We start from the raw sequence: 26,388 nt of genomic DNA, 5'->3' as shown, positions 1-26,388 counted from the left end.
TTGGGGGAAAAATGTCCCGGTTTCTTGCTTTAAATATATTGTCACCCTATTGCTGGAGTTTTAAAAAAAAAGGCAGAAATTAACACAGGAAGAAGACCAGCAAGTGCACGCTAAATGTTGTTCTCTGATACCAGGTGCAATATGGGCGTAGATGGTTGAGTATGGGCTGTGTCGGCCTCCCAGGCTCTCTCTACCCCGACTTGAAAAAACACCGAAGAGCAGCACAATTGCACGCACTTGCCTCTCCTAAGCAATTCGTCAATATATAATTAATGCATCAAGACAGCGGGGATCCGCCAGAATCACGCCTAGTCGCATTGTTGAAATTGAACACATGAAAAACAAAGAAATAATTACTTAGTAAGGCCTTGAGAAATACGTGCGATAATATATTTATTTCCACAAGATGCCTGTTCAAGTTAATGCTATGTTATTCTACACGTATGCATACATCTTCTTACGTTATACAGTCTGCAGCTACTAAAAGTGTGCCTACTGTGACTCACTGAAGGAAATAAACATAGTGCCGATAAAAAGTGTTTGCCTGTGATTACAGAGCCAGCCATTGACGCTGGGAACCCTCTGAGCCTGCTGCCCGTTTTTCACAAATAAACCAAGCATGTAATTTAATCGGCATAACTGTTTCAAGTGCCATCACTTCCTGGTTATTAATACACATGTAATGTTTTCTTGCAGTATTTTTTGTCCAGCTGAGCTTCATGTTTTTAACGTTCCTCTTTTCTACGAGGTATGTACAATTTCAATACTATTTACATATATTGGGAGCGGGGCATAGGGTGAGAGGGCCCGCTTAAAGTGGCTGCCAAGATCAACATTGAATTAGCCGTGGCAACATGTAAACTGGCTAGTGTTTTGTCTTCCAGTGCTTACAGACCTGTAACTTGTATAATAATGGGTATATAGTACTCGCCTTATTGATTCTGGCCAGTTGTCTTGCCATCTGGCTCTCACGTGGGTATTGATTATTTGTTCTATCAGTACAGCTGTTTTATCAAGCCTACTGTAGGAAGAAGAGCGAGAGATGGAAGAACAAATATGTGATAATCAAAAGCCTCTTGAACGTTGTCGTCAGGAATAGACTCAATTCTGTTGCTATGTTTGTGCTGTGTGCCACTTGCAGCTTTAACATGAATGAGCTTCTGCGCGTGCTGCGCTTTATCCATGCAGGTCTGGTTTGCAGAGGCGCAATACTTTCTGGCCACTTGTGTTGTACCTCAGTTCTTTGTCATTGATCCTACTGCAAGTCACACTGATAATTTCATGCCACTTCAGGGAAAAATGTTTTCTAGTCCTTCTTTTCTTTTTGCCTTTGGTTGTACCTTACTGTTACCTCTCTTCGTGGTGCTTCTTTCTGAAGATGTGTTCGCCTGGTTTCTGTTGGCAGCCTTTTCTGTCATGTGGCATGCCAGATGGTTTCTCTTAGAACCCAGTGAGCAACTGCGTTGCGCAATGCCAGCTCTGTGTTTTTTTTTGCTTAAGCGGTTCTTGCGTTGCTAGTAACAGTGTCTCATAGTCTCAACTATCCCCCACACATACGCACAGCGCCAAGACTTGCTACTTGCTTCCATCTGTCTTTTAAAATTTTATGCACCTCACCTATCATATCCCACATAGGCCAAGCTACAAACACCCTGCACACCATGGACTCTGAAGGGCATCCAGGAACCTGATACAGTGTTTTATATCCTAGCTAACGAGATGAAGCTCAATCTAAATCATTCAGCTTGACTACCCAGGAAACCTTTTATGCTTTGCAAAGAGTATATAAAGTCCAATATAATTACCATACAAGAGACCATAGTTTATGGGCTTGTGACTTCGGCATTAAGCTACAGCAAATTCATTTATAGTTTGATTAGTACACAGAGCCCCCTTCGCCCGTCCACCATTTTGGTATCTTTATGTAATGGAGGACGAAAGGAACTATGGGAGCTGGTCACTGACTGGTTATTTTTACATTAAAAGAACAAAGAAAGTAGATTTACTATGGCAAAGTGTATATTCCTAAAGGTGTAATAGCTACTGTAGGAAAGTGTTCCTTTTTGCATGGTTACCCCCCACTTTTTGCCTGACATCTGATGCAACCCGACTTAATGCGCCCTGGGTCCCTTCCAATCAGGTTCCCAGGACCTGTGTTCTTTCCCAAACTGTACCTTTGTACCCACAATTGACACATCCCTGGCCACAGGTAAGGCCCTCGCAAAAGGTACCATGGGTGCCAAGGGCACTGTAACAAGGGAAGACCTCTAAGGGCTGCAGCACCTATTGTGCCACCCTAAGAGACCCTGTACCTTTACCCCCACACTCTGCCATTGTAGGCTGTGTGTTATGGTCCAGATAAAAATGAAGATTCAACATGTCACACATCCCTATGTGCCATGTCTGCAACCCACTGCCTGAGGCATATGTAGGCTACCAATCTAGCAAGGTGCACTAGCCCTCAGGTGAGGGTACAGTGGCTAAGTCCATTCTTATCAAAAACAAAATGGAATCCACTATTTGGTGACAGTGGTCCGTACAATGGTGGGGAGCACTAAGTGTTTTTAAAATACCCCTCACACACCAAAAGGACCCTCGGTGTCATGCTTCATCATAGGGGTCTTCGCACCTCTCTACGGGATGCGGCGTGCTACTACCTACGACTACGCAGGAGCACTTATACACAAACTATGTGTGGTGTGTCAATTCCTTTTCAATTGCATGATATGCCATAAAGATGGGTGACTGCCCTCCTTTGCAAATAATTTTAAAAAAACAGCACTTTGCTAGGGTACTGTGTGAACCCATAAATGGACCTTATCATTATGGCATAGCACACCACTTTTTGAGCAGGCCGCACGCATGCACTAAACAGAGAGCGCTCTCGCTATCTGTATGACCCACTGACCGAATGTGTAAGGATGGCTGTTTCTAGTAACCGATAATCGATTGCAGAAGTAATAACTTGCGGGGCTTCGTTGCGCTCCCACAAGTTGAGCTATTTACCATGGCAGAGCAGAAGGGGTTTCCAAAGACCTCACGCATGTGCTGGACTTTAAACGCTCGCCAAAATACGATTCCACAAGCGCATGCGCTTGTATCTAGACGCTAGCAAACACCAGAGTGCGCGTGCGCAAGCACACAGACGCTGCACAATGTAGCACACGTACACAATCGAGTACTGGTGCACCCATGTTTAAGTATTTTCTTAAACTTCCAATTTCAATCATGAAATTGAAAACGAATGGAGGACGAAAGGGAGGAGTATTTAAACGCACTGCTAGCTGGAGATCGCAGTTCCAGCGGAGCTGCGTCTGGGCAAACAAGGCAGATCCTGCTCTCCGTAATCGTGAGTAATGGACTTGGTAGAAAGGTTACACCAACCATAACCTGTAAGTAGCCGTTCTGAGCCACCCTCTATTTTTCCAACAGGATGCATATTGGCTCGAATCGTCCCCAATACACAATGAGGCTCATGAGGTACAACATGCATTAAGGACAAGTATGTACAGGACTAAATATGCTATTAATCTATATTACCCTCCCAGTAGCACAAGATCACCAGAGCCTACTATAGATGATAACTATAGAAGTGTGTGTTTTTATGTTTTGTGTACTCTGTCATGTCTCTGTCTTTTTTTTTCCAGGAGGCACCATCACTAATAGTATGACAATATTTGTCTAGATGCCAGCTTCCCACCCTTTTTTATGGTCACTAAAACCAAGAGTGGTACAACTACCATTGGAATATGGATTGAAATGTATTTTTCTTTCCAGGTCTTTCCTTGCAGTTTCGCTATTTGCGACAGACCTCCATATAAACGTGAATTAGGTACAATATAGCCTTATCGTTCACTTTTCTGTAGTATTAAGATTATTTATAGCATATGTGAGTAAGGTGGGGGATTTGTGCAACCTAGTCCTGAAGGAGTTCTTACTCCGAAACATGTGGACGCACACATGAGGTTAATGTACATTACAATACATTATTAACCTCACTGCACACCTTTTTTTAGCAGTACCAGCTCGGGGGCCCATTAAAACTTTTTTGAGCTACCCCATGAGCCAGGTACTTTTAACCATCACTTATTACACTTCAAACCCCACTACTCACTGATCACCACAACCCTACACACACCACACATAGTCTGTGTATAAGTGCTCCCGCGAAGTCGTAGGTAGTAGCAGGCCGCATCCCTTAGAGAGGTGCGAAGACCCCTATGATGAAGCATGACACCAAGGGTCCTTTTGGTGTGTGAGGGGTATTTTAAAAACACTTAGTGCTCCCCACCATTGTAGGGACCACTGTCACCCACTAGTGGATTCCATTTTGTTTTTGATAATCTGACCAGGGAGAACGAATCCACATCTTCTCTCTCTCTCCCCTTTTGTTATTAGTATAAGTCCATTCTTAAACATTGTAAGTGCAGTAAAGCCATAAAGAGCATATGGTCTGGGAGTTGGTCATTACAAACTCTGCTGCACCATAATAGTTTTACTAAAACCTGGGAAGTTTGGTAGTAAACTTCTCAGCACATTAAAGCCACACGTATGCATGTGTAGGATTCAATGTAAAATTCACTCAGAGGCCATCTTAGAGATGCCCTCTGAACAACGACCAGCCCTGGTGTGGTGCCTGAATGGCGGCTCGCCATTTACCACCAGACAAGTTTCTGGACCCCTGGGTAGAAAGCCTCCGCTCTCTGGGTTGAGAAACAAAGCCCATCCTGGGCAGAGGTGTCATGCCTCCTCCCCCATGATGGGCTTGGTCTACGAAGGGGAAGCTTCAAAGGCCTGCCGCCTTTGGAAGATGTCCCTGCCTTCTGCTGCCCCCAGCAACTGGCTCTAACTGTTTCTGCCCCCCACTATGAGCATGAGATTTAGCGTGAAAACCAAGCTACGAAGAGAGATGCAAGGTAAAGCACACATCTCAGTCACCTCCATCTTGAAGATGAGGGGTACCAGCCAATTAGGGAGAGGCTCATCCCCCTTCCCACTGGAGGGTGGCATAATAGGGAGTGTACCCACCCCCAAGGAAGAGACCCATTGGTCCCAACCTGCAAACCCATTTTAACTCCCCTAAATTAGTATTATGGGGCAACCCTGAATCTTGCCTCCTCAGATTCTAGGAAAAAAGGAGAACAGAAGAGCTGTGCTGACCCAGGAAAAAAACACTAACTGCTTTAGACCTAGCCCTACCGGCCTGTCCCGACTTTGACCTGCCTACAGCAAGAACCCCGGAGAATCCTGCAGCCAGCAACCTTCAGAGCCCAGAGGACCTACTCTGCACTCATCTAACAGACTCTGTCTCTCTTGAGCACCGGATTTACTCAAGCCAAAACTCACCTATGGAATCCGAATCCAGGCGGCTTCGTAATTCTGCACCACTCTGCACCTGACGCCCAAGGCCCAAGTTCGAGTGGCCCAACACCACGGGGAGGTCTCTCCAGTTATCCTGACCTTTTGATCTAGTGATCCCCAACCAGCTTCAGGCCTGCAGCCTCAAACTGAAGTGTCCCCCCGACCGCAGCCGGAGCTGGTAAAGAAACCCAATGCCAAAAGACACCCCTGCACCCAATGCCCCACTGCCTTGGGTGGCCCAACCGACGGTGGCCAGGCATCCCCCAAGAACCCAACTTACCTCTCCAGCCCGTGGTCGCCTTCAGGAAGCCTCCCTGCCGGAGCCTGCAGCAACGTAGCCGAACTAAAGGTCTCCATTGGAATCCACAGGGTCCCCGACGTCTTCTTGGCACACTGCACCCGGCAGCCGCTGGTGGTGCAGCTCCTGTGCTTGATTGTTGGCCACTGCAGTGCTGATCTTAATCCCAGGAGCTTTGCTCCCTCAGCAAAGTGGCCTGCTAGTGAGCAGTTCATGACCGAAGGCCCCCTTAGCCCCAATGGCTAACATTGGACCCCAGTGCAGCTGGTGGTGCAACTTGAGTGCCTACCTAGACTTTGGGGAACTTTGGTCCTAAGCCTAAAACTCCCACTCATAATGCATTTACTTACCTGTGAAATAGATGACCATTTTTCTCCCATAGGAACCAATGTTACGAGTTCTTGTTCGAAAAATGTTGAGCTGACTTTGTTTGAAAGAAAAAGTAACTTAACTGCAAAACCTAAAAAGTTTTCCTTACATTGTAGTGTGAGATGCCCAGTGTGGAATCTAGACATACCACCCTGAGTAGTCTATGTAATCTAAAAGTAATATAACAGTATTCAAAAAAAATTGCTGTGTAATTTAAACTGCTTTTTTAACCAATACCAACCTGTAAAAATTGCAAATCCATTCCCAGTTGCATTCCTGTGTAAACTTTTGCAGTTGAAAGTACGTTATCTACCTGTACCAAATCCTGCTTGGTTCTAGAAATAAGACATAAGTATACCTTTTTTATACTTACCCAATTGGTCTGGATTCTGTCTGAGGGTTCGTAGTCCGCCCTTGATTGGGTGAATACAATAAATGCTTAACACACCCTCTGGATAAACCTAAGGGCTTGCCCGCACTACCACACAGAGAGTTGTTAATACGTATGTAATGTAGCCTTTACTATACCTCTGGGGACACCCTGGACTCTGTGCACACTGTACCTTACTTTGGTATAGTATATACAGAGACCGCTTCCTACATTGCTGAATCAGCAGTGGGATGTAAACCTGTGCATTTATTGGACTAACTTAGTCAACCTCTGATCACATGACAAGAATCCAAAAATTGATTTTAGTACAACTCATTTTTTTGAATTGACTATTTTCCAAATCTCTAAACAGTATTGGTATGGCCTTGAATTAAGTCCCTGTAGCATTTTTAGAAAAAGCAAAAGTCACTGAAGTTAGGAGGGGGAGTACTTGGAACTTTTTTGTATAGGTCTTCTGAAAAGAACCCCACTTTACGACAATAATGAGCAACACAGGGGATATTGCGGAGGAGCTCAACCTCACCCGTTACTCCAACCTAAGGGTTAGGGAGCTAAGGCTTCTCTGTAAAGCTAGAAAAATAAGAACAAGGTCCAACCAGAATAGAACTCCTGGAGTTTCTGTCAGGGTATGAAAAGGACCACCCCTCTCCTGATGAGTAGGACTCCCAGGGAGATAGGGAAGGTAGTGAGGGGGTTGGGGTCTTTAATCCTCCACCTCAACTACTTAGGGAGGTATGGAACTTTGAGCTCCCCATCTCCAAGCCAGGGGCGTAGAGGGTCTAGAAACTGAAGAGGTAGGCTAGACTTTGTACAAGATAGTGAAGACAACTTCACTGAAGAGGACAACCTTTTAGCAAGGTTGACCAAGAGACTAGAGATAGAGACTGCTTCTAGCACTAGAAAAAGAGAGAGCAGACATGAACCGAGGTCCCATCAATATTTGCTGCAATACTAAAAACCAAGAGAGAGAAGGATCCTATGATCCTAAAATCCTCAGAGGGATTGTTGCTAAATTTGAGGATGGTGATAATATCACTAACTGGTTCACAGCCTTTGAGTGGGCTTGTAAAGCCTGAAAAAGAGAGGAAGTCTCACTGGAGGGCACTCCTTTGGGAACTGTTCTCTGGTAAGTGCAAAGACAGACTGGCAGTAGCAGAGTCTTATGTACTCCTGACGGGCATGCTGATTGAGGGAATCATTACTGAGGAATACAGAATTGAATTCAGGGGGGGCTCAGAAATCCCAGAGTCAGCCCGGGGTGGAATTTGTGGACTACTCAGTAAAGACACCAGGTGGCTGGTTGACTGGAAATAAAGTGCAGAATTAGGAAGGACTTTATAATTAGTTTATGAAGGAACAAATTTCAAGTAACAGCATGAATAAAAAATGTCATCTGCATCTAGTAGACCTGGGTCCGATTTCTCCACAAGAATTGGGAAAGAAGGCGGACCACTGGGTCAAGACAGTGTGACCAAGACAACCACGGGGTGACCAGTGGTTGGGGTCCCCTTTGAGAGTGGATATAATTGGTCCACTTGAGCCTCCCACCGCCTCAGGAAATAAATTCATACTAGTGGTAATGGATCATGCCACCAGGTATCCTGAAGCCATTCTATTTAGGGACTACTACAGCCCCTGTGGTAGCCAAGGCCCTCATTGGTGTCTTCACAGGGGTAGGGTTTCCTAAGGAGGTAGTATCAGACTGAGCTTCCCACTTCATGTCTGTACACTTGAAGCACATGTGAGATGTGTGGAGTGATCTATAACTTCACAACACATTACCACCCACAAACCAATGGCCTTGTCGAGGTATTTAATAAGACATTGAAAGACATGATTACGGCACTTCCTGAAAAACTGAGACGGAGATGGGATGTTCTGTTACTCTTATTGCTTTTTGCCTAGAGAGAGGTGCCTCAGAAGCGAGTAGGGTTTTCACAATTTGAACTTCTGTTTGGCCACCCTGTAAGGGGACCACTTTCTCTTGTGAGGAAAGGATGGGAGAAATCCCATCATGTACCAAACCAAGATGTGGTAGACTATGTACTAGGCCTTTGTTTCAGAATGGAAGAGTACACAGAGAGAGCATCCGAGAATCTTGAGGCCACCAGGAGCCAAAAATCCAAAGGACCAAAAAGCTGCGCTGATAGAATTTCGACCAGGGCAACAGGTGTGAGTTTTGGAGCCAATGTCACCAATGGCTTACGTTGTAGGGGTGAGCGGACTAGGATGCTGCCAGAATAGAAGAGCTAATGCTGAAAATGCAACACTGAGCATATCCAAGTAGGTGTCTTTAAAGCAGCCAAGAGGGTGGGAATTCCAGGAATGTGATGGGGCACAGGGTCCCACCACAAATGCACTGAGTGCATTCAGTATCATTTGGTCTAGCATGTACTGAAAATGTTGACCCTCACTAGAATGTCCCAGTTTTCTTATTTTTAGTACAATACACTAGTTTGTTGGTGTGGCCATGACCAATTGCCATCCAGTCCAATACATTTCAGTGGAAAGTTTTAGTTAAGCCCGATTCGAATTACTGGTCTTAAAGGTGAAAGCTAAGAGGTTGAGCGTGGGTGCAAAATGCCTATAAGAGAGTGTGTGTGTGTTTGTGTGTGATTAAGCATAGACTGTTGGGAAGAAAGAGTAACCTAGGGATTCTTCTTGATGCCAAACTGTTTTATTCCATTGGTCAGCAAGGTTACAAAAGGTGTAACCATGCAGCTCTTTCTCTTTAATAGAATCCTTCCACTTGTCAATCCAGCCACGTTTATTACAGACTTTGTTTTTAAATGCCTTGATTATTATAATGCAACAAAGACACAGTGTCCTGAGAAGTAAGAGTCGGTAGACAATTAAAACAAGCATGCACATAGCATTACTTTCAAAGAAAGAAGGAGAATACTCGTTGGTATGAGAAAAGATAGTTATTCATCTTTATATTGTAACATTAGTTCCAAGGTCGGATGTATACAGTTGAGAACAGCACTGCATAAATTGAATTGGTGACAACCATATGAAACTTGGTGCATAAACGTGTACAAAAGTGCAAGTGTTGACGCAAGTGAAGGTGAACAGCGTTGGTGGCACACTGTGCATAAGGTGCAAATAATTTACAGTGAGTGGCTCAGCGGCGCACTCGTGGTAAAGGAATGTGTGTTAAAAAAAATGCTTTAAAACTATTACCCCAATCCCCCACCCCTTAAAAACGAATTTTCCCACACTCTAAAATCAAACACGATCACCCACACACCCCATAAACTAACCACAACCCCTACAAACAAATCCCGAAGCCTCCCAAACCATTGTATTTTAACTCCAAACACCCTTCCTTCTAAAAACGAATTCCGCCGCTCTAAAAATAAACATGATTACCCTCAAACTCTATTAACTAAACCCCAACCCCTAAAATGTAACCCAAACTCCCCCCCCCCCCCTGAACCTCTCTTACCTGTTCCTCTGCGACGCTCCTCCTAACTCGCGATGGGAGAAAAGATCATTAGTCAAAATTGCGCAGCGGCTGCCGGTTTCTGCTTTATGGAGTATCCGGACCAGCCATTGTTTTCGGATGTAGCAGGCTGATCTGTTTGGCGCAGTGGAGCTCAGAGGTGGGCAAAGCAGGATGCTTCACATCAGGTGTTGTAGTGGGAGCAGTGCAGATGGATACATACCAGATGTGCACGTAAGTAATTTCACACAGAAATAGTGCTTCCGAGGTACACACAGAAATAGAGCAGGTAGGTTTGTCCTGAACTACGACGCAAGCGTAACTCCGCCCTGCCCGAACACTAGACCGAACCAGCCTTAACCACGCACATGCGTGGTTAAGGCTGAGTCGTCGTTCGGGCAAGTCCCACGCTTTTGTGACTCCGGAACTCGTTGTTCCGGAGTCGTCGTTCAGGATGTATCCCCTGCTCAACAGCTTCAAGCATCCAAAGTAACCGATAAAAGAAACTTAGACTGTGATTACTAGTTGGACAGTTCAGGAGGGAACAATACATGTGCATGCACGTTTACCTTTGCAATGCGGTACATCTGCCCCTGTACCATCCAATTATCAGCTCCCCGGCGCGGCAGGTTTCTGAACCAGGGTCAGCGGACTCGATAATTCTCTCGCCTCGGTGCCCACTCTGATCAGCGATCACACTCGGCAACTCTGGGCATTAGCTTGCCTCATCTTCACTAACGGCCCCACCAGACCGCCGGGGATGCCTGGTCTCACCCTGGAGATACCCATTAAGGGACCATCTCTCAGGGAAGCAAGGAAGGGTTTCGCAGCGGTCGAAGCGCCTTGGGACCCTCCGGGTAAGTAGTGCGCTATATAAATGCCTATACATTTACATTTACAAACCCCCTAGAATAAGGAATTACTGTGTGCTTCTAATTTTTCCTGTCATAAAATCACACGGAATTCCAGATAAGGCATGCATCTACCACCTGTTAAAGCAAGTAGTAAATGTATGCAGGGACCTCTGGGGTGGGAGGCGAGTGTTAGAATGTGGGAAGGGGAAGGTAATTTCTGGAAAGATACAGTCATTCCAGGGTCATAAAATAGCAAGTATTGCCAAAGCCAATAGGTCTCACCTATGAAGGCCATTGACTTTTGCAGTGTTTTCTAGTCTTGCTGTGCAGCATGGCTAAAACGAAATTAAGATGAATGCTATAATGCAGCCAGTGCTAATACATTTTCTTTAAAGTACATTAGCTCTGGCTATGTCATAGAGCTGTGTTCTCTCCTGAGGCAATACGGTGGGTGATGGGAAAGAAGCATGTAGGTGATGGGAGAAGACAGGTGAGAGGAGATCCGAGATCACATGGACTCCAGAAGGTGGGCTGGTGGTACTGGGTGACAACCACTTTGACAGAGTGGGCAGGAGGTATGAGACACCCACATGGACAATGGAGGGTTGGTAGAAGAGGGTGAGGGCAAGCACACTGATAGCGGAGGCTGGAAGGGAGGAGCTGTTGACAAGCACACGGACAACAGAGAGTGGGCAGTAGGGGTGAGGCAAATACAAGGACAAAGGAAGGTGGACAGGAGGGACTGGGGCAAGCAAATGGACAACAAAGTGGGCGAGACTGGCAGGGGAAGCAAACCCATAAACACACACAGTGGGCAGAGGGGCTTGGGAAAGCACACGGACAATGGAAGGAGGGTAAACGAGAGAGACAAAAGAGAAGTACACAAGGGAGACAGCTGAAAAACACACACTCTCGTACAGTGCTTAAATAAAAAATAAAAAAGTACCACTGAGCTGTGGAAGGACACTTTATTGCTTCCATGATCCAGAGGATGGACAAACACACAAGAGGAAGGAAGCGTGAATAAGCTGACGAATAAGAAGCAAGCAAATGAGTGACAATAAACCCAACCAATGGGAATCAAATGGCAGCCCCTAAGCCCACTGTAAGGTAACGAAAGGTCTCGCAAAACTTAGGCAAGTCTTCAAAGCAAGGAATGAGACTTGGCTGCTGCAGCTTCAAAAGCCTCATGCCACTTTTCTACCTGACCAGAAACATCGGTCTAGTTCTCTTAAACCCAGAAAACAAGTTATGAAAAAACCTACCAACTCAGAATCAGGTGGAGCAAAATTCATGCAGTAATTTCATTCCATCTTACCCAGAATCGGTGCCATGGCATATTTTAAAACTTACAATTTAATAAGTGGATGGAGAACACTATAAAATGCAGCAAAGGAAGATGTGGCAGAACATAGAGCAGCTAAGCAGGCACGGAGTAGGAGGTGGCACAGAGTGCATAAGGACAATCTGTGTGAATATATTGTTGCATTTCTCTAGATTTATTTTGCCAACGCCTTAACTGAATCCTTGGTATGCAAGAACTTTGAGTTCTGTGACAGGCTCCTGTTCTCCCCTTTGCCCGGATACTGAATTCATCGGCATATAACGTTTCCTCCCGTGTGGCCCCATTTCTTCTTCAGACAGAAGTGGTTGTGCAGTAATATAGTGCTGCTTAAAAAACAGGGCATTTGTGTGTATACATCTATTTTTTAATGTCCCTCTCTCTCTGTACCTGTGTTGGGAATCACAGCAAGCTATGGTGTTAAATTAAACATTTGTCGACTCAGTCAGTGCGGTCCCTTTAGCTTTAGCTGTGCGGAAATCATGATTGCTGGCTCCTGATGAGCCGTGGACCAGCTCATTCTGCTACAACAAATCTTTCTGACAATACCCCTGTCAGACAAATACTTTTTCTCTGCCTTTACAACCCTCTGTCGCGCAGTCCACTATTTCCAAAGGTTTCCTGCTCATGCCGAACAGGCTTCCCTTGTTCCCCTTGTTGTGCACTTTGGAGCCCGCTTAGCCCAGTGGTTGAGAATCCGTTTAGATGCGAGTCTGTGACCATCGGATATAGCATTAGAGAGGGCAGTGAGGCTTTTTCAGTGCCCTCCATGCCCTGCTGCCCTGATTTTCTGTTCTTTTCTGAAACTCCAATACAACCGTAAAAGCACTAAAGTGCAACGCAACTCTTACAACACAAGTTCAACAACACTACAGCTACATTACAATTATTACACCAACACCACAACCACGTTACTGTGGCAGTACAGCTACAAACAGTGCAGCCTAAATGCAACACTAAAACAGCACAACTGTAACTACAAAAATGCTTCTGTTACAAATACAGCACTGCAAGAATGCTACAACTACAGATAGATGAAAACATCAAAACTGCAACAGTGCACCTGCGCCATTAGAACCATGCTCTGGAACGTTATTACAACTTTAAAGCACTCTTCGCATAAGGGCTACAAAACGACAGCACTACAACTAGTACCGAACCCTACAACATCACATCTTTGCAATCACAGGGCAGTATACCAATGTGACAACTGTGGCACTAAGACTACTGCCTGGCAAAACTAAACTGTCTCGTTACAGTGGCAGGACTCCAACAGCACTCCAACTAGATTACAGCACTTCAACTGCTGCATTACATCTACAGAGCTACAACACGGAGTTTCTTAACGAGTGAATTCTGGGTGTGCAGTGGATCCACTGGGCAAGAGAGTGGTGTGCACTGAAGCATAACACCATATAGCATTCGTTAATGTTTGTTTTCTGTACTGGAATGATCATCACATAACTGTGCAGAAGATGAGAGGAGAAACAGAGAGTAGAAAGGAGCATACAGGCCTCGAAAAATGAAACTCGCAATGGTGAGTCAGATTTTATCAGGTTGAGCTATTTTTTTAACCTACTAATCTATCTCGAGTGAACTTTAGCTGGAAAGGGGCAGGTGTTCTGTTCATTCAGAAAGTGAATGAGCAATAAAGATGCTGATAAATCTTGTTTTTTATCTTGTCACATTTGGCGTCTGTTCAAAGAGAGAGGTCAAACGTCAGTTTGTCTTTTTACTAATTGTGCTTGGGAAATGGACTTTATTTTTCTTTTTCTTGATACAGTTAGAGGTTTTTCCGAAAGTGAGCTGACTGAAGATGTCATTTTTTTAATAATACATAACATTTAAAGTAATCCTGAAAGTGCATAGTACACATATTAAAAAAGATATTAGGCATTATGAAAGCACATTTTTTTGTAAATATGTGTGATGCAGACAAATAGGAGCGAAACAATTAAGAACACTTTACTTGGTGATGTGCAAACAACACATATTGTTTGTACACTATATAATTTTATCAGTGAAACCAAGTCAGTAGGAAATGTTGTGGTCATTTCTGCTGACTGTAAATGACCATGTGCTACCACTTCATGCTTTAGTTATGCATTTCTTATAAGTGATAGTTTTTACACATGATTTGAGAAACATTCCTGCCCATGCCCTGATGACAATGAGGTTAAAGAACTAAGAGGCAAGTCGGGGGTCATGTGTATTGTATATATGGCTAGGCTTGTATTATATATGGAGCAGAGCTTGGTCTATTAAATAAAAAAAATAGGTGTTTTGTACGGCGACATGCTGTACTCCCATATTTGAAGGTGCTCTCGTATGCGAGCATTCTGAAAAATGCTGCTCAGTGAATTAACATGTTTTGCCCATAATCACATCATTTGAAACCAGTTAATGGGTCAAGCGCATTCCTACTAGGCCGATTTATTTAAGTCACTAGACCCGCAAGTCAAGTAACAATGTATGATTTTCGAGGCCTGAAAGATGGGAGGGATCAATAAGTGCACAGATGTATTGATTGGCAAGAGTCATGTGAGGAGTGTGTGCCCTGTGCTGAGGAATATTCTGTTGCGATTGCCTCACGAGCCTACGGACTGTGACATGTTAACTTTTCTTTCCTTTAGTACGCCAGCACTACATTTGTGGCTCTTCAGAGGGATTGATGCATCCCTTGAACGGGTCAACAGGCTGCATACATGCATCTCTTTGTAGAAGTTTTGCCGGGCTCTTTCTGTACACGAGAAAGTCTTTTGGTTAAAGAAGTTCACGACGCCCGCTTGAAACCCCCCCAGCTCTATCGTGGGTTTTATCCCTCTTCGAAGGGACTCCTGGGGTTGCATTAGCTCAGCTCTTCTTGAAGGCTCTGATCCTTCCCCCGCTACCATTGGGAGCCGGAGCATCACTGTCTCATCGCACATTTCCATCATGGAGCACTTCATTTAGTAAAGCCTCTTTACTCATGTTTTAATTGACCTCAGGTCGCATTGGAGCTTTCAGAAGACACAGGGGGCAGCGTGACAGCTGTACTGGTGACGTGCTGGAGCAGTTCCGTGCTTTACATTTGCTGCTACTTGACAGACCAGATTAAAATATAATTTGAGTTGGTAGAAGACTGAAATGGTTTCTCAGACCTACGCAAATGAGCCAGGGACTTTGAGCACTTTAAAAGTCCTGAGAAGGAAAGCATCAGGCAGATGCGCTGGGGTCAGTGTTGCAAGCAGGGGGCTCTGCGCTTGGTGGAGACCACCATGAGCAGATAGTTGGTTAGGAATCGGCAACCTTAACAGCACCAGCCTTCCCTGAAAGTTACAGAAAGTTAAGCCTATTGCATCCATGCCTCCTCCACCTTTTTATCCTTCTCCCCTTGCTCTTGCACATAACTTGCAGTTCTCACTCTGATTGATTCCGTTGCATTATACATGATTATCAGACCTTCCTTTTGATAGCAATCTCGAAGTATACAATATATATATATATCTATTTTTAATGTGCCACAACTGTTTGGAAAAGCCTTTTAAAAGGAGTAAGCTGTACATTTTTAGCCATCCAGCTCCCATGGCAATGAGTTTACCAAAGTATTGATTTTAGACACAGGTATTTGACTTTCAATAAAACCACCCTTAACAAATATAAGCATAGGCGAATTTTGAGGATTTGCGGTCCGCGAAATCTCTCGAATTGGCAAAAAAATCCACGAGTTCGCAAAAAAATTCGCGAACTCGCGGATTTGCACAAATTATATACTAGAGTACTGTTTCTACTTTCTACTGGCTAATCAGTAAGTGCTACCTTGTTGGGTAAATGTATAGTGCTTTTCCTGCACTGCAGCTGCGTAAAGGACCAGAAAATTTGTCTCCAGTGACCATGTGTGCCTGTAACTTTGCCACAGCGTCAAAAGGCGCCGAGGTCCCCTGAGTGAGCTGTCCATCATAGTTGGGAAAGGGCGGGACGACGTTTCATACCGCTAGTGTGTGGTAGGCGGGGCCAAACTGGCGGGGCTTCTATGCGTGTTCACATGCCTCTTGTGTATAAAGGGTCAGAGAGCGAGCAAGCCAGCAGATGCGTAGAAAGCAGCCTCATGGTCACAGGAACTACACAGGGGTTGCGCTCCTGAAACTCATGCATGCAAAGACCTCCCTCAAATATTACAGCTAATTTTCGCAGCAGTTATGGGGATAAAGCACACTTTCCCATCCTCGACCGTGCTCACAAATTTTTTTTGCTGATTAAAACGTTACTGAATTTGAGCTTCAACTCGGGCATGTGCACAAATCCACCCGCGAGCGGATTTGCGGATTTTTAGGCAATTTCTCGAGATTCGCGGATCGCGAAATTGCCAAAAATCCGCAAATTCCACAAGCGGAATGGATGAGACGCCCATACTTAAACATTTAATTCCATCGAGGGAATTATGTATTTGGTCCATCAGTCGAAGTGTTCTGGGCTTCTCCTGTGACACAGGGAAGCTGTACCATAAATGCTACTTTTCAGTCATTTTGGGGAGTAGCGCAGTATCTCTATGGCAGTACCAACTCCTTTGTGCGGAGTACTTCTGAACTGAGACTGTTATGCGGTATTCTATAAACAGACATGACTTATTTGTCTACACATTTTGTTCCACATAAAAATATATCCAGGTATTTACATATACGTTTGTCTGTCTTTACAGTGTGTCATAAAGTTTCAAAAAACCCTCTTTTTCTTCGACATTTCGTAGACTGCATGGGCATGCTATTCTTATAGGGGTATTCTGCTCTCATTTGACATATTGACCGCTGTCAATTCTGTGGGTGCAGGAATTACGCGTCCTAATTATGAAAACTGTCTCATCTCGTCAATATTCTATTTTGCAGAGCTGGTTACGTTAACTGAGCCTGCACCTAGGTTGACTGAAAAACCTGGACTTTCCTCTAGACCTTGGTGCAGAAGTGACTTCCGCTCAAAGTTGTAGTGCGAGCTGTTCTGACATGATGTGAAAGAAGTGAGTTTAACGAGAGGATCAGCACATCGACTGGGAGGCGCAGAACTTTTCACACCATACTGAGATGGAGGATCTCGTTCTCCCCCATTTTGGGTTCCAGCAGTGCCTCAATACTGCTCCCAGTGACAAATTGGGTTGGTTGTTGAGGGGGGATGTGAGCCATTCTCAAGCAACAGCCACCTTCCTGGTCTGGGTGAACCAAAAAAGTCACTAAATTAACCTGTGCTTAACCCTCTAGTAGCTTGCCACAAAAACAGTCAGGCTAAGCTTGGAAACAATGTGTGTGCAGTACTCAAACAGAAATAAAGTGAAAACGCAACACAAGAAAAATCCCTCAACGATTTAGAAAAATGGAGTAAAATGTAATAAATTATGTGACACAATTATTTGGCACCAAATCGACAAAAATCCAATCAGTGGAACTGGAGATATTGAATTTTAAAGGCATAGATAGAAGTAGAGCCAAAAACGCAAATTGCCAACTGTGGTTATCTGGTTGCTCAGATATAGTGCAAAATCACAAGTTCAGGCCAACTGCGATCTAATGCGGGCTGTGTATGGGGACCAGGTTAGTCCCACTGAGAATTCTACCTTATGTTCTTGATGCTCAGTGTTGCGTCCTGCTGTGTCTTTTTGCGGAGCTGTGAGGGTTGCAATGTCAGGTCCAGCATTGAGTTACACCACGCTGCATTGCTTCTATTAGGACCTGCGAGGGTTGCGATGCAATGTCTTGCTTCGAGTTACATCGCACTGCATAGGTTCTGATGAGGAACTACGTGGGCTGCCACGCGATGTCCTGTGTCGAGTTGTGTCACCATGCGTCGGTTCTATGCACTACTGTTATAGATCACAAATCTGTCTGGCAGATGTTAACTGCTGTGCCCTCAACCACAGTATGCAAGCTGATTGATTCTATACAGGTGTGATATCCTAGTCAATGGCATAACAAGAGGATCCTGTGACCTATTGCAAGAAGGGAAAATGCTCCCCCATCCCTCACTGCGCTCACGGTTAAGTATTAAAAAAAGAGCTGGAATTGGGATGCCATATTTTCTTATATCGGGGCAGACTAATGACATCTACACTGCAGCTGAGGGGTCTGAGTTGCTCATTCTGTTCATTTTATCTCGGTCTACCCCATCTCGATACCTCTTGCCTCAAATTTTTCCATCACTTTCACTGTCACCTTCCTATCGTCTTCTGCTTGACTCTTACCCTTCTCACTCATCCTTGTATAGTTCCTTTCTAACATTACCTTCTCTTTTTCATGGCACCCTTTGCCTTCTCTTCCCCTCTCTTCACTCCCAACCCCTTCCTCATCCTCTCTTGTATCTAGCCCTACCCTTCTTTCTATCCCAAACACCCTTCAATCCTCTATTTCCCCATCTTCACTCTTTGAACTCGATAGCTTCTCTTTGTTTCTCTGTCGCATCTCCTCCTTCCTCCTGTGTCTATATGTTGGTCCCTTTTCCCCTCACTGTATCTTTTTGCATGTTATTTCCTTTCTATCTTTTGTTCTTACATTTCACTTCCACTTTTTCCTCTCCTTGCTACCTTTCACCCACTCATTCTCTTTACTCCATTTTCTCACTTATGTTCCTTCATTTTTTCTTCTCCAACTTTTCCCTCCACAGCCCATCTTTTCTTTCTGTCCCATCGTTCTATTTCTATCCTCCTATTCTCTCTTTACACTGAACTTTCCTCTCTCCTTTAGTCTTCCTTCACAATATCTACTTCCTCCCCCTGTCTCTTTCCATAATTCTACTCTTCACAAATGTTTTTATTTTTTTGCAGCTCCTTTCTTTTCATTCTGTCTTTGCTATAATTTTTCATTTTTCCTTTGTCATTCTGTGCTCTTCATTTGTTTTTTTCTTCTTATCCAGTTTGTCCATTTCCTCACCCTTCCTGCCTCTTCGCTTCTTTTTTTTCTCATTTATATTTAGTTTCAAACATTATATTACTTTTTTTGGGCATTTGCAGACAAACATAACTCCCCATCAACCCTCCTCTGCCCCCACCCACCTGTTCACAACAACCGCTCTTTCACTGTTTTACTGCCGACAGTGACGCGCCCCGTGGGTGGCAGGCAAACGACACACCAGCAACAGGGCGCGATGGCATGCCAAGAAAAAGGACAGTGAGTGACCACAAAGTTTTGGTTCAAAGGGCCTAATCAAGAAAGAGGGGCATTGTCGCAAGCACGGCCTAAAGGTGACAGGTACAAGCAGTCCCCAGCATTATCGCTAGTGGTAATTGATAGGTGTGCCCAGAATGCGCCCCTGAAGAGTTTGCTGACCGAGAAGATGCAGGTCATTGAGGAGGCAGCAATCTGGCGCCTCAAGATGATGGGGCCTTGGCCTACTCCAAGCAGTCCGGCCACAGTGCATTCCAGTCATCGTGGGAAGGTCTCAATTGGCATTCCGCCATGTCCCGCCACACCGGCACCTGCAGCCAGGATGACGGGGCCCAGAAAAACCAGCATATTCGGATAGCTCATACTCGCACCTCAAAGCCGGGGGAGATGGTGCCCCAAAGCAGTTGGCGTAACGGAGGCGTCGGGCAGAGACATTGGCTAAAAAGAGGTGAGCAGCATATCCAGAGGTTGGGATATTGCATGGAATGCAACAAGCAAGAGCGCGAAAGTGAAGAGCTGCCTTGTACCCAGCAAAAAGAGGCCCTTAGGGCAAAGGCAGTTAGCACTAGGTACCGGATGCTATTTCCGCGCCTTAGTGTGAAGGGAAAACACCATTTAGTCTGGAACACCGGTGCCTCTGTGCTAGCTGGCGGGTTTGCTTTCACACAAACCTTGTTAATGCCAGATCCAGCGAGCACACAGGACAGATTAAAGGGGTGAGCTGACGTGATAAGTTACTTATCTTTATATATGCAATGTTGCCTAGACCTCGTTAGGGCCCAGGAACATAAGGCACTGTGGATAATGACGATAAAAAGCAGGGAGGAGAGTCCAACCTCATGGTAGAGGATGTGTCTTACGGGCAGCTACCGACTTTGAAACTCATGCGCCAGGTTCTTTTATTGGTACCAATGGAAACATCCTGTGATCCTAGGCAGTTCACCTTTCACCCTGTGCCTATTGCGAGTAAACATGTCATCCGGTAGGAGAGTCTAAGTAAATAACAGGAATACCGGCGGGTGCAATGGCTCCGGGAGTTTGACGCAGTTTGCTGATAGCTGCGGTGATCTGGAAGGAGCAAGGGCTGATCTGAAATGGAAAGGTATCCTTCCGCGATCCATTAAGTAGGCAGACTATAATACTAAATCGTCCATAAGGCAGCCGGTGCTCATGCAAAGCGCTCTGATACCTGCGGATCGAGTTTAGAGAGACTATGCACAAGATAATATGGCATAGTCTAATCGCCTCCAGGTGTGATGGAGGGTGGTTCACGGACTTTTTGAGTTAACATGGATTCTCCTGTATTTTGTGTGAGTGTTGCGTGAGTTTAAGCTGCTTATTTTCCAAATCGTACGCACCCTGAGAGCATCCTCAATGTGGCCCACAGCCATCAGAGCGTGCGTGTCACAGAGTGTCATGCGCACTTAAGGTTTGGCAAGCAGTACTGGCTGCTGTCTCAATGATGCCACAAAGGCACAACATAAGGTGACGGAGTCGGCGGCAGCTGAGCCTTGAAAAACACAGGGTGCAGAATAGTCAGCGTGGTTTGAAGCGACAAATTGGTGGGGGTCCCCCCCCTGGGTGCACCTCAAGGCAAAAGAGCCTGGGGGGCCCCACCCCAAAGAGTAATTTGCTTTCACCTCCGGTGGTTTACCTGGAGATGACCAGGTTCATCTGTTCAGTAGAGTGAGTTAGGTGTTCCTCCTGAACTTTGTAGGGACACTCGAGAGGCTGGTTCTACTAGCTATGGGGGGAGCTGTAGGTGGTCGGTAAACCATTTCCAGCGTGATGGGGGGAGTCTCTTCACATAAGGACATAAAAGTGCATTTGCTCGAACAAGGTCCTTGGCATGCCTTAGGGCTGGGACTCTTGAGACAAGTGCAATTGCCCGATCAAGGCCCTTGGGATGCCTTACGGCACGGACTCTTAAAATAAGTGCCCAGACAAGGTCCTTGGGATGCCTCACGGTAGGGATACTCGACAATGGGGTAAAAAATGGTCAGCGATGGGAGGAAATGGCACTTTGAAGCCTCAAACCTGCGATCAGCTGTACCAAGTAAGTGACAGAAGTAGAGCTGTCATGACAGTTGGACATGATTAATGACCACCTTGAAGAGACATCATGACTGGAATGATGATGCATGGCAGGATTAGGCAAGTTATGGTTATTAATATGCAATAAATTATAGGATGTGCACTGTATAACCTGGAATGAAAATGCCTTATGTTGTAGTCCAAAATAAGCCCGAAATTTGCATGTTGATTGACAAGTGTGTACCTACTTATGATGTGAGATGTGAATAAACTGTGGCCTTTCTAGCACCACAAAAAGGTCTTGGTGTACATAATTGATGGGAAAGCAGGATGGGGGGGGGGGCGGGGGAGGGCTTGAGTTGCTGTAGGGTAGATAGACCCACTGGGAGGGGAGGGTGGCTCGCTATAATTCTGAAACACAATGTACAGTGCACTCTCGAGTCTATTGACATAACGGACAGTGAAGCAGGGTTTTTCTCAGTGTCAGCATTTAACAAACACGTCATAAAGGGATTTTTAGTCTATAGACCCCCAGGAACTCCCACTCGTTTTGCTGCGAGTCTAATTCAGAGTTTAATTCAATCTGCCCTTAGGTATGAGAATATGCTATTGCTGGGGGATTTGAATCTTCATCTAGATGAGGCCTCCAACGTAGGGGCTCAAGAGATTTGTCAGGAACTAGCAGCTCTACAGATGTTGTTAAAATCAGAGCTCCCAACACACCATCTGGGACACTTACTTGACCCAATTTTTGCAAATTGGGTGATGCTAGAAATAAAACCCCTGCTTCCCGTCATATGGTCGGATCATTTTATGATCTCCTTCAAGGCAAAGGCGGCGGTAGTAAAAGCTCAGGTGAAGGTGGACAATAAGGAGAGGCAAAGGCTTTTCCTCTGAGAACTTCAATAGAGCCCTTGTGCGTGGCGGGCCTCCGGGTGGGATGGAGATAGTCAGCTTGTGAGGCCTTGGACAGACACATCACTGAGGCGCTTGACAGCACTGCACCCTGGTCTAGGAAAGGGCCATTGCGACTAACTAAATCTACCCCATGGTTTGGGGATGAGCTGAGGAAAGAGAAGGCCGCATGCAAGCGTCTTGAGAGACGCTGGCGAAGTGGCTTTTTGACAATACACAGGAGTGAATATAAAGCCAGTCTGAAGGGATACCATGCCCTAATCAGAAAGACCCAGGCATCCTACTACAGAGAAAGGATAGAGAGGGCAGACAATTCAGTTAAGGAGCTGTTTACCGTTTATAAAGAAATATCCTCCTTATCTATTACAGTGGCACCCGTGACAGGATCAGTGGAATCCTGTAACCGGGTGGCAAAGTTCTTTGCAGATGACGTGAAGAGGATATACACCACCTTCCCTGCTGCAGCCAGAGAATGGTGCGTGGCTGATGAGTCACCCCGCAGTATAAATGGGACAGAGTGTCTAGCGACTTTCAGCGTCCCTTCCCGGGACACTTTAACCAAGATAGCGGTTACTATCAAATCTGGCTCTCCCAAAGATCCTACACCCCCTAAAGTATTGAGAGGTAGTGTTGAGATTTTAGAACCATATATCAAACACCCGTTAGAGCTATCTTTCAGTTCAGGAAAGGTGCCGAAAACTTGGAAGGAGGCAGTGGTGCTCCTTTGAAAAAGAAGCCGAATGCCAGTTTGGAGCAATTAGACAACTTGCGCCCCATTTCGCTCCTACTATACTTCGCTAAGATCGCGGAGAAGGTTGTCAATAATCAACTGACAGCCCATATTGGTACAGACAAGTTGCTCCATCCTACTCAATCTGTCTTCCGCGCGTCTCATTCAGCGGAGTCAGCGTTGCTCTTGTCTACTGAGACCTTACGGAGATATGTGGATGAGGGTCAGACGGCAGCACTAATTCTATTGGATTTAAGTGCCGCATTTGACACTGTAGAGCAGCACATACTGCTACAGTGTCTAAAAAAGGGAGAAGTGGCTGGCAAGGCGTGGGAATGACTGGAGTCCTTTTTGCAAGATCATAGTTTTCAGGTGGCACAGGGACCTTATCGATCCAAAGACATCAGCCTGAAACAGGGGGTGCCACAAGGGTCCAGTCTTAGCCCGACTCTTTAATCTTTATGTATCGAAAAATTTGGGGTGGAAGTCGTGTCCTATGCAGACGACACTCAACTGGTTGTGGCTTTGACACAACCAGATGAGAAGGCAGCCAGTAATTTGACCTCTTGTCTGCAAGAACTGGCGGCCAATAATTGCCTCAAATTAAATGGAAATAAAACCGAGGTGTTGATTGTCGGGAAGGCACTGTCGGTGTGGACATCGGCTTGGTGGCCTCAGACGTTGGGCCCTCTACCCTCACCTAGTAAACAAGTTAGGAATCTGGGGATATAGCTTGACTCTAAGATCTCGTTTGAATACCACACAAGACGAGTAGTAGGCACATGCTTTGGCATTCTGCAGGGTCTCAGGATGAACCTGGACCTACTACCAACCACAGCCAGGAAAACCATGGTCCATGCCTTAGTAACAGCAAGGCTAGACTATGGTAATATCCTCTATCTGGGAGCGAATGCTAGTTATATCTAGAGGCTTCAGCATATACAGAATGCGGCGGCACGCTTGGTGCTGATGCTGCCTAAGAGAGCATCTTCTAAGAAGGCTCTGGAGACGCTACATTGGCTGCCGATCAGGGAACGGGTGCTGTACAAAGTCCTGTGTGTTAGTCATCAGATTACACAGGGGAAAGGGCCCATCTATCTACAAAACCTTCTTACTTTATACAACCCGACCCGACAATTGAGATCTAGCCGGGCGGGGCAGGTTAAGGTCCCTAAAATCAGAAGAGCGAAGATGGGAGGGCGCTTCTTCCGATTTCTGTCAGCACAACAATGGAATAGACTCCTGTTGAGGCTCTGGCTGGGGATTTCAGAATTGGCGTTCCGCAAAGAGCTGAAAACTCATCTGTTTCCCAGAGGGAAGTCAGCGGTCTAGTGTGGAGGCGGGAGGGGCTACTTGGAGCGAATACCAAGTGCGCGCTGCGGCAAAGACAGACGGTGGCAGAGTCTGTCAGGAGCTGCTTTGAAGTACGGTAAAATCTACTGGGGCACCTGAAGCGCTGTATGTTTTGAGAATTGCACTCTTTTAATATTTTAAAAACCACTCACTTGTTTTGCAACTCCTCCCGCCCCGGTCCGTCACGGCGTTTTCAGTGCCGATTTAACGAAGGGCAGAGAGAAAGGAGTAGTACTTCCGGTTTCCCAGTTCCAGATCCAGTCAGCGGTCTAGTGTGGAGGCAGGAGAGGCTACTTAAAGAGCATGCCAGGAAGGACGCACAGCGGGCGCGCCAAAGGCAAGCCCGTCTGCGGACGGCCGGTACCAGAACCCCTGCCCATTTTCCAACTGCTTACAACTACACCTCTGAAAAACTTCACACATTGCGCTCCTCCATATCCAACTTATGTGCGCATAGTATACAGATAGGTTGCACAGAGCAAAAATGTGGTCACTGCCCCTATGTATTGACAACTAACCAGGGGATTTTTGGAAACGAATATGACTTCCAAATGACATTGGTTAACTGTAGGTCTCTAAGCAAACATAAACATGAGCTTTACGATCTTCTCATGGATAACCAACCAGACATCATGCTATTAACCGAAACATGGCTGAACGAGGACTCTGCATTGGATATCCTCGAGGTCCTCCCCCCTGAATTATGGGATCTTAAGATTGGATCGCCCTATAAGCAGAGTGGGTGGGATAGCTATGATTCATAAACTGTTGGTAGAATGCTCCCTGGAGAGGGTGACAGTAGAGGCCAGTGAGGCGGGACTCTTCACTATTGCAGTGGACGATACCCATGTCATTAAAGGCCTTTTGATATACCGACCACCTGGTCCAGCTTCACAATTCGCTATCAGTCTTAGGCAATATGTCATACAACTAGCACTACGATATGCCAAGGTGCTGGTGCTGGGTGACCTCAACCTACACTTTGACGACCGGGATAATCTCCCGGTGCAAGAGCTCTGCCAGGAGCTGGCTGCGCTTCAATTAGTGTTACAATCCACTCTCCCGACTCATCAGCATGGAAACTTACTGGACCCTATCTATGCCAATAGGGTTGACACTCCAATCCCAGTCCCATGGACAGATCACTATGTCATTCATTTCAGTATTCTTATTTCTAAAGCCCAAGTTGTGCTAAAATCAGACACAGGTAGACCCCAGTGGAAATGGGCCAGTTTATCGGCAACCAAGTTTTATCTTGCTCTACAGCAGGGGGGACAACCAGGAGAGAGTGAAGTCAAAACGACCTGCAGTGCTTTAGATCAACGCATTAGTGAGGCGCTTGACAAGGTGGGGCCATGGGCCACCAATGCTCCTAGGAGTCAGCCTAGATCCGAACCATAGTTCAATGAGGAGCTGAAGGCTGTGAAGTCCTCCTGTAAACGTCTGGAACATAGGTGGAGAGAAGATTTCTCTGAAAACAGGAAGGCCACATAAAAAAACAGTCTTAAGCAGTATCATTCTCTAATAAGGAAGACGCATGCTGCGTACTACAATATGAAGATTGAACTGGCCGGAAATTCCTCTAGAGAGCTATTTGTGATTTTTGGCGAGCTTTCGTCCCTTGACAGAACCTCTGCCCCTAGTAAAGACTCTGTTGAATCTTGCAACTTGATAGCAGATTATTTCTCTGATAAAGTAGAGAAGATTACTCAACCTTCACGGAGGAGGCACGCAACGGGAAATCTGATAGGACGGGAGTATGTAATATGAAGGAAGCTTCCTGCCTCTCCAGTTTCAGCCTTTCCTCCTTGGATGACCTCAAATCCATAGCTTCGAAAATCAAGTCCGGCTCCCCGAGAGATCCTATTAAACTGAGAAATATGAGGGAGAGTATGAACATTCTGGGTCCTTGCATTAGGCACCTCATCAGACTCTTTTTTTAGGCTGGAGTAGACCCCCAAAGGTGGAAAGAGGCAGTGGTTGTCTCCATTAAAAAGAAACCCGGGGTTAGCGCCAGTCAGTTGGAGAAATTTCAACGAATATCACCCCTACCTTTTTTCGCCAAGATCGCGGAAAAGGCGGTCAATGCCTAGTTAACCGTGCACATGAACCAGGCCAGTCTACTCAACCCCACGCAATCGAGCTTCCGGTCAACATATTCCACAGTGGCGG

General features: G+C 45.7%; 1 protein-coding gene across 1 annotated transcript in view; it reads left to right on the top strand.

Moving 5' to 3' along the window:
- Positions 1 to 26,388, top strand: part of SLC10A7 (solute carrier family 10 member 7) — an 872,524-nt gene that overhangs the window by 729,445 nt on the left and 116,691 nt on the right. Inside the window, exon 9 of the mRNA XM_086962267.1 lies at positions 697 to 748. Within this exon, the coding sequence (XP_086818393.1) occupies positions 697 to 748 (52 nt within the window). The remainder of the gene's footprint in view (positions 1 to 696; positions 749 to 26,388) is intronic.

The sequence above is a fragment of the Lissotriton vulgaris genome, chromosome 3_1 (assembly GCF_964263255.1).
Source record: "Lissotriton vulgaris chromosome 3_1, aLisVul1.2, whole genome shotgun sequence".
NCBI classification, from domain to species: domain Eukaryota; kingdom Metazoa; phylum Chordata; class Amphibia; order Caudata; family Salamandridae; genus Lissotriton; species Lissotriton vulgaris.
This window is presented reverse-complemented; position numbering and strand designations above follow the sequence as displayed.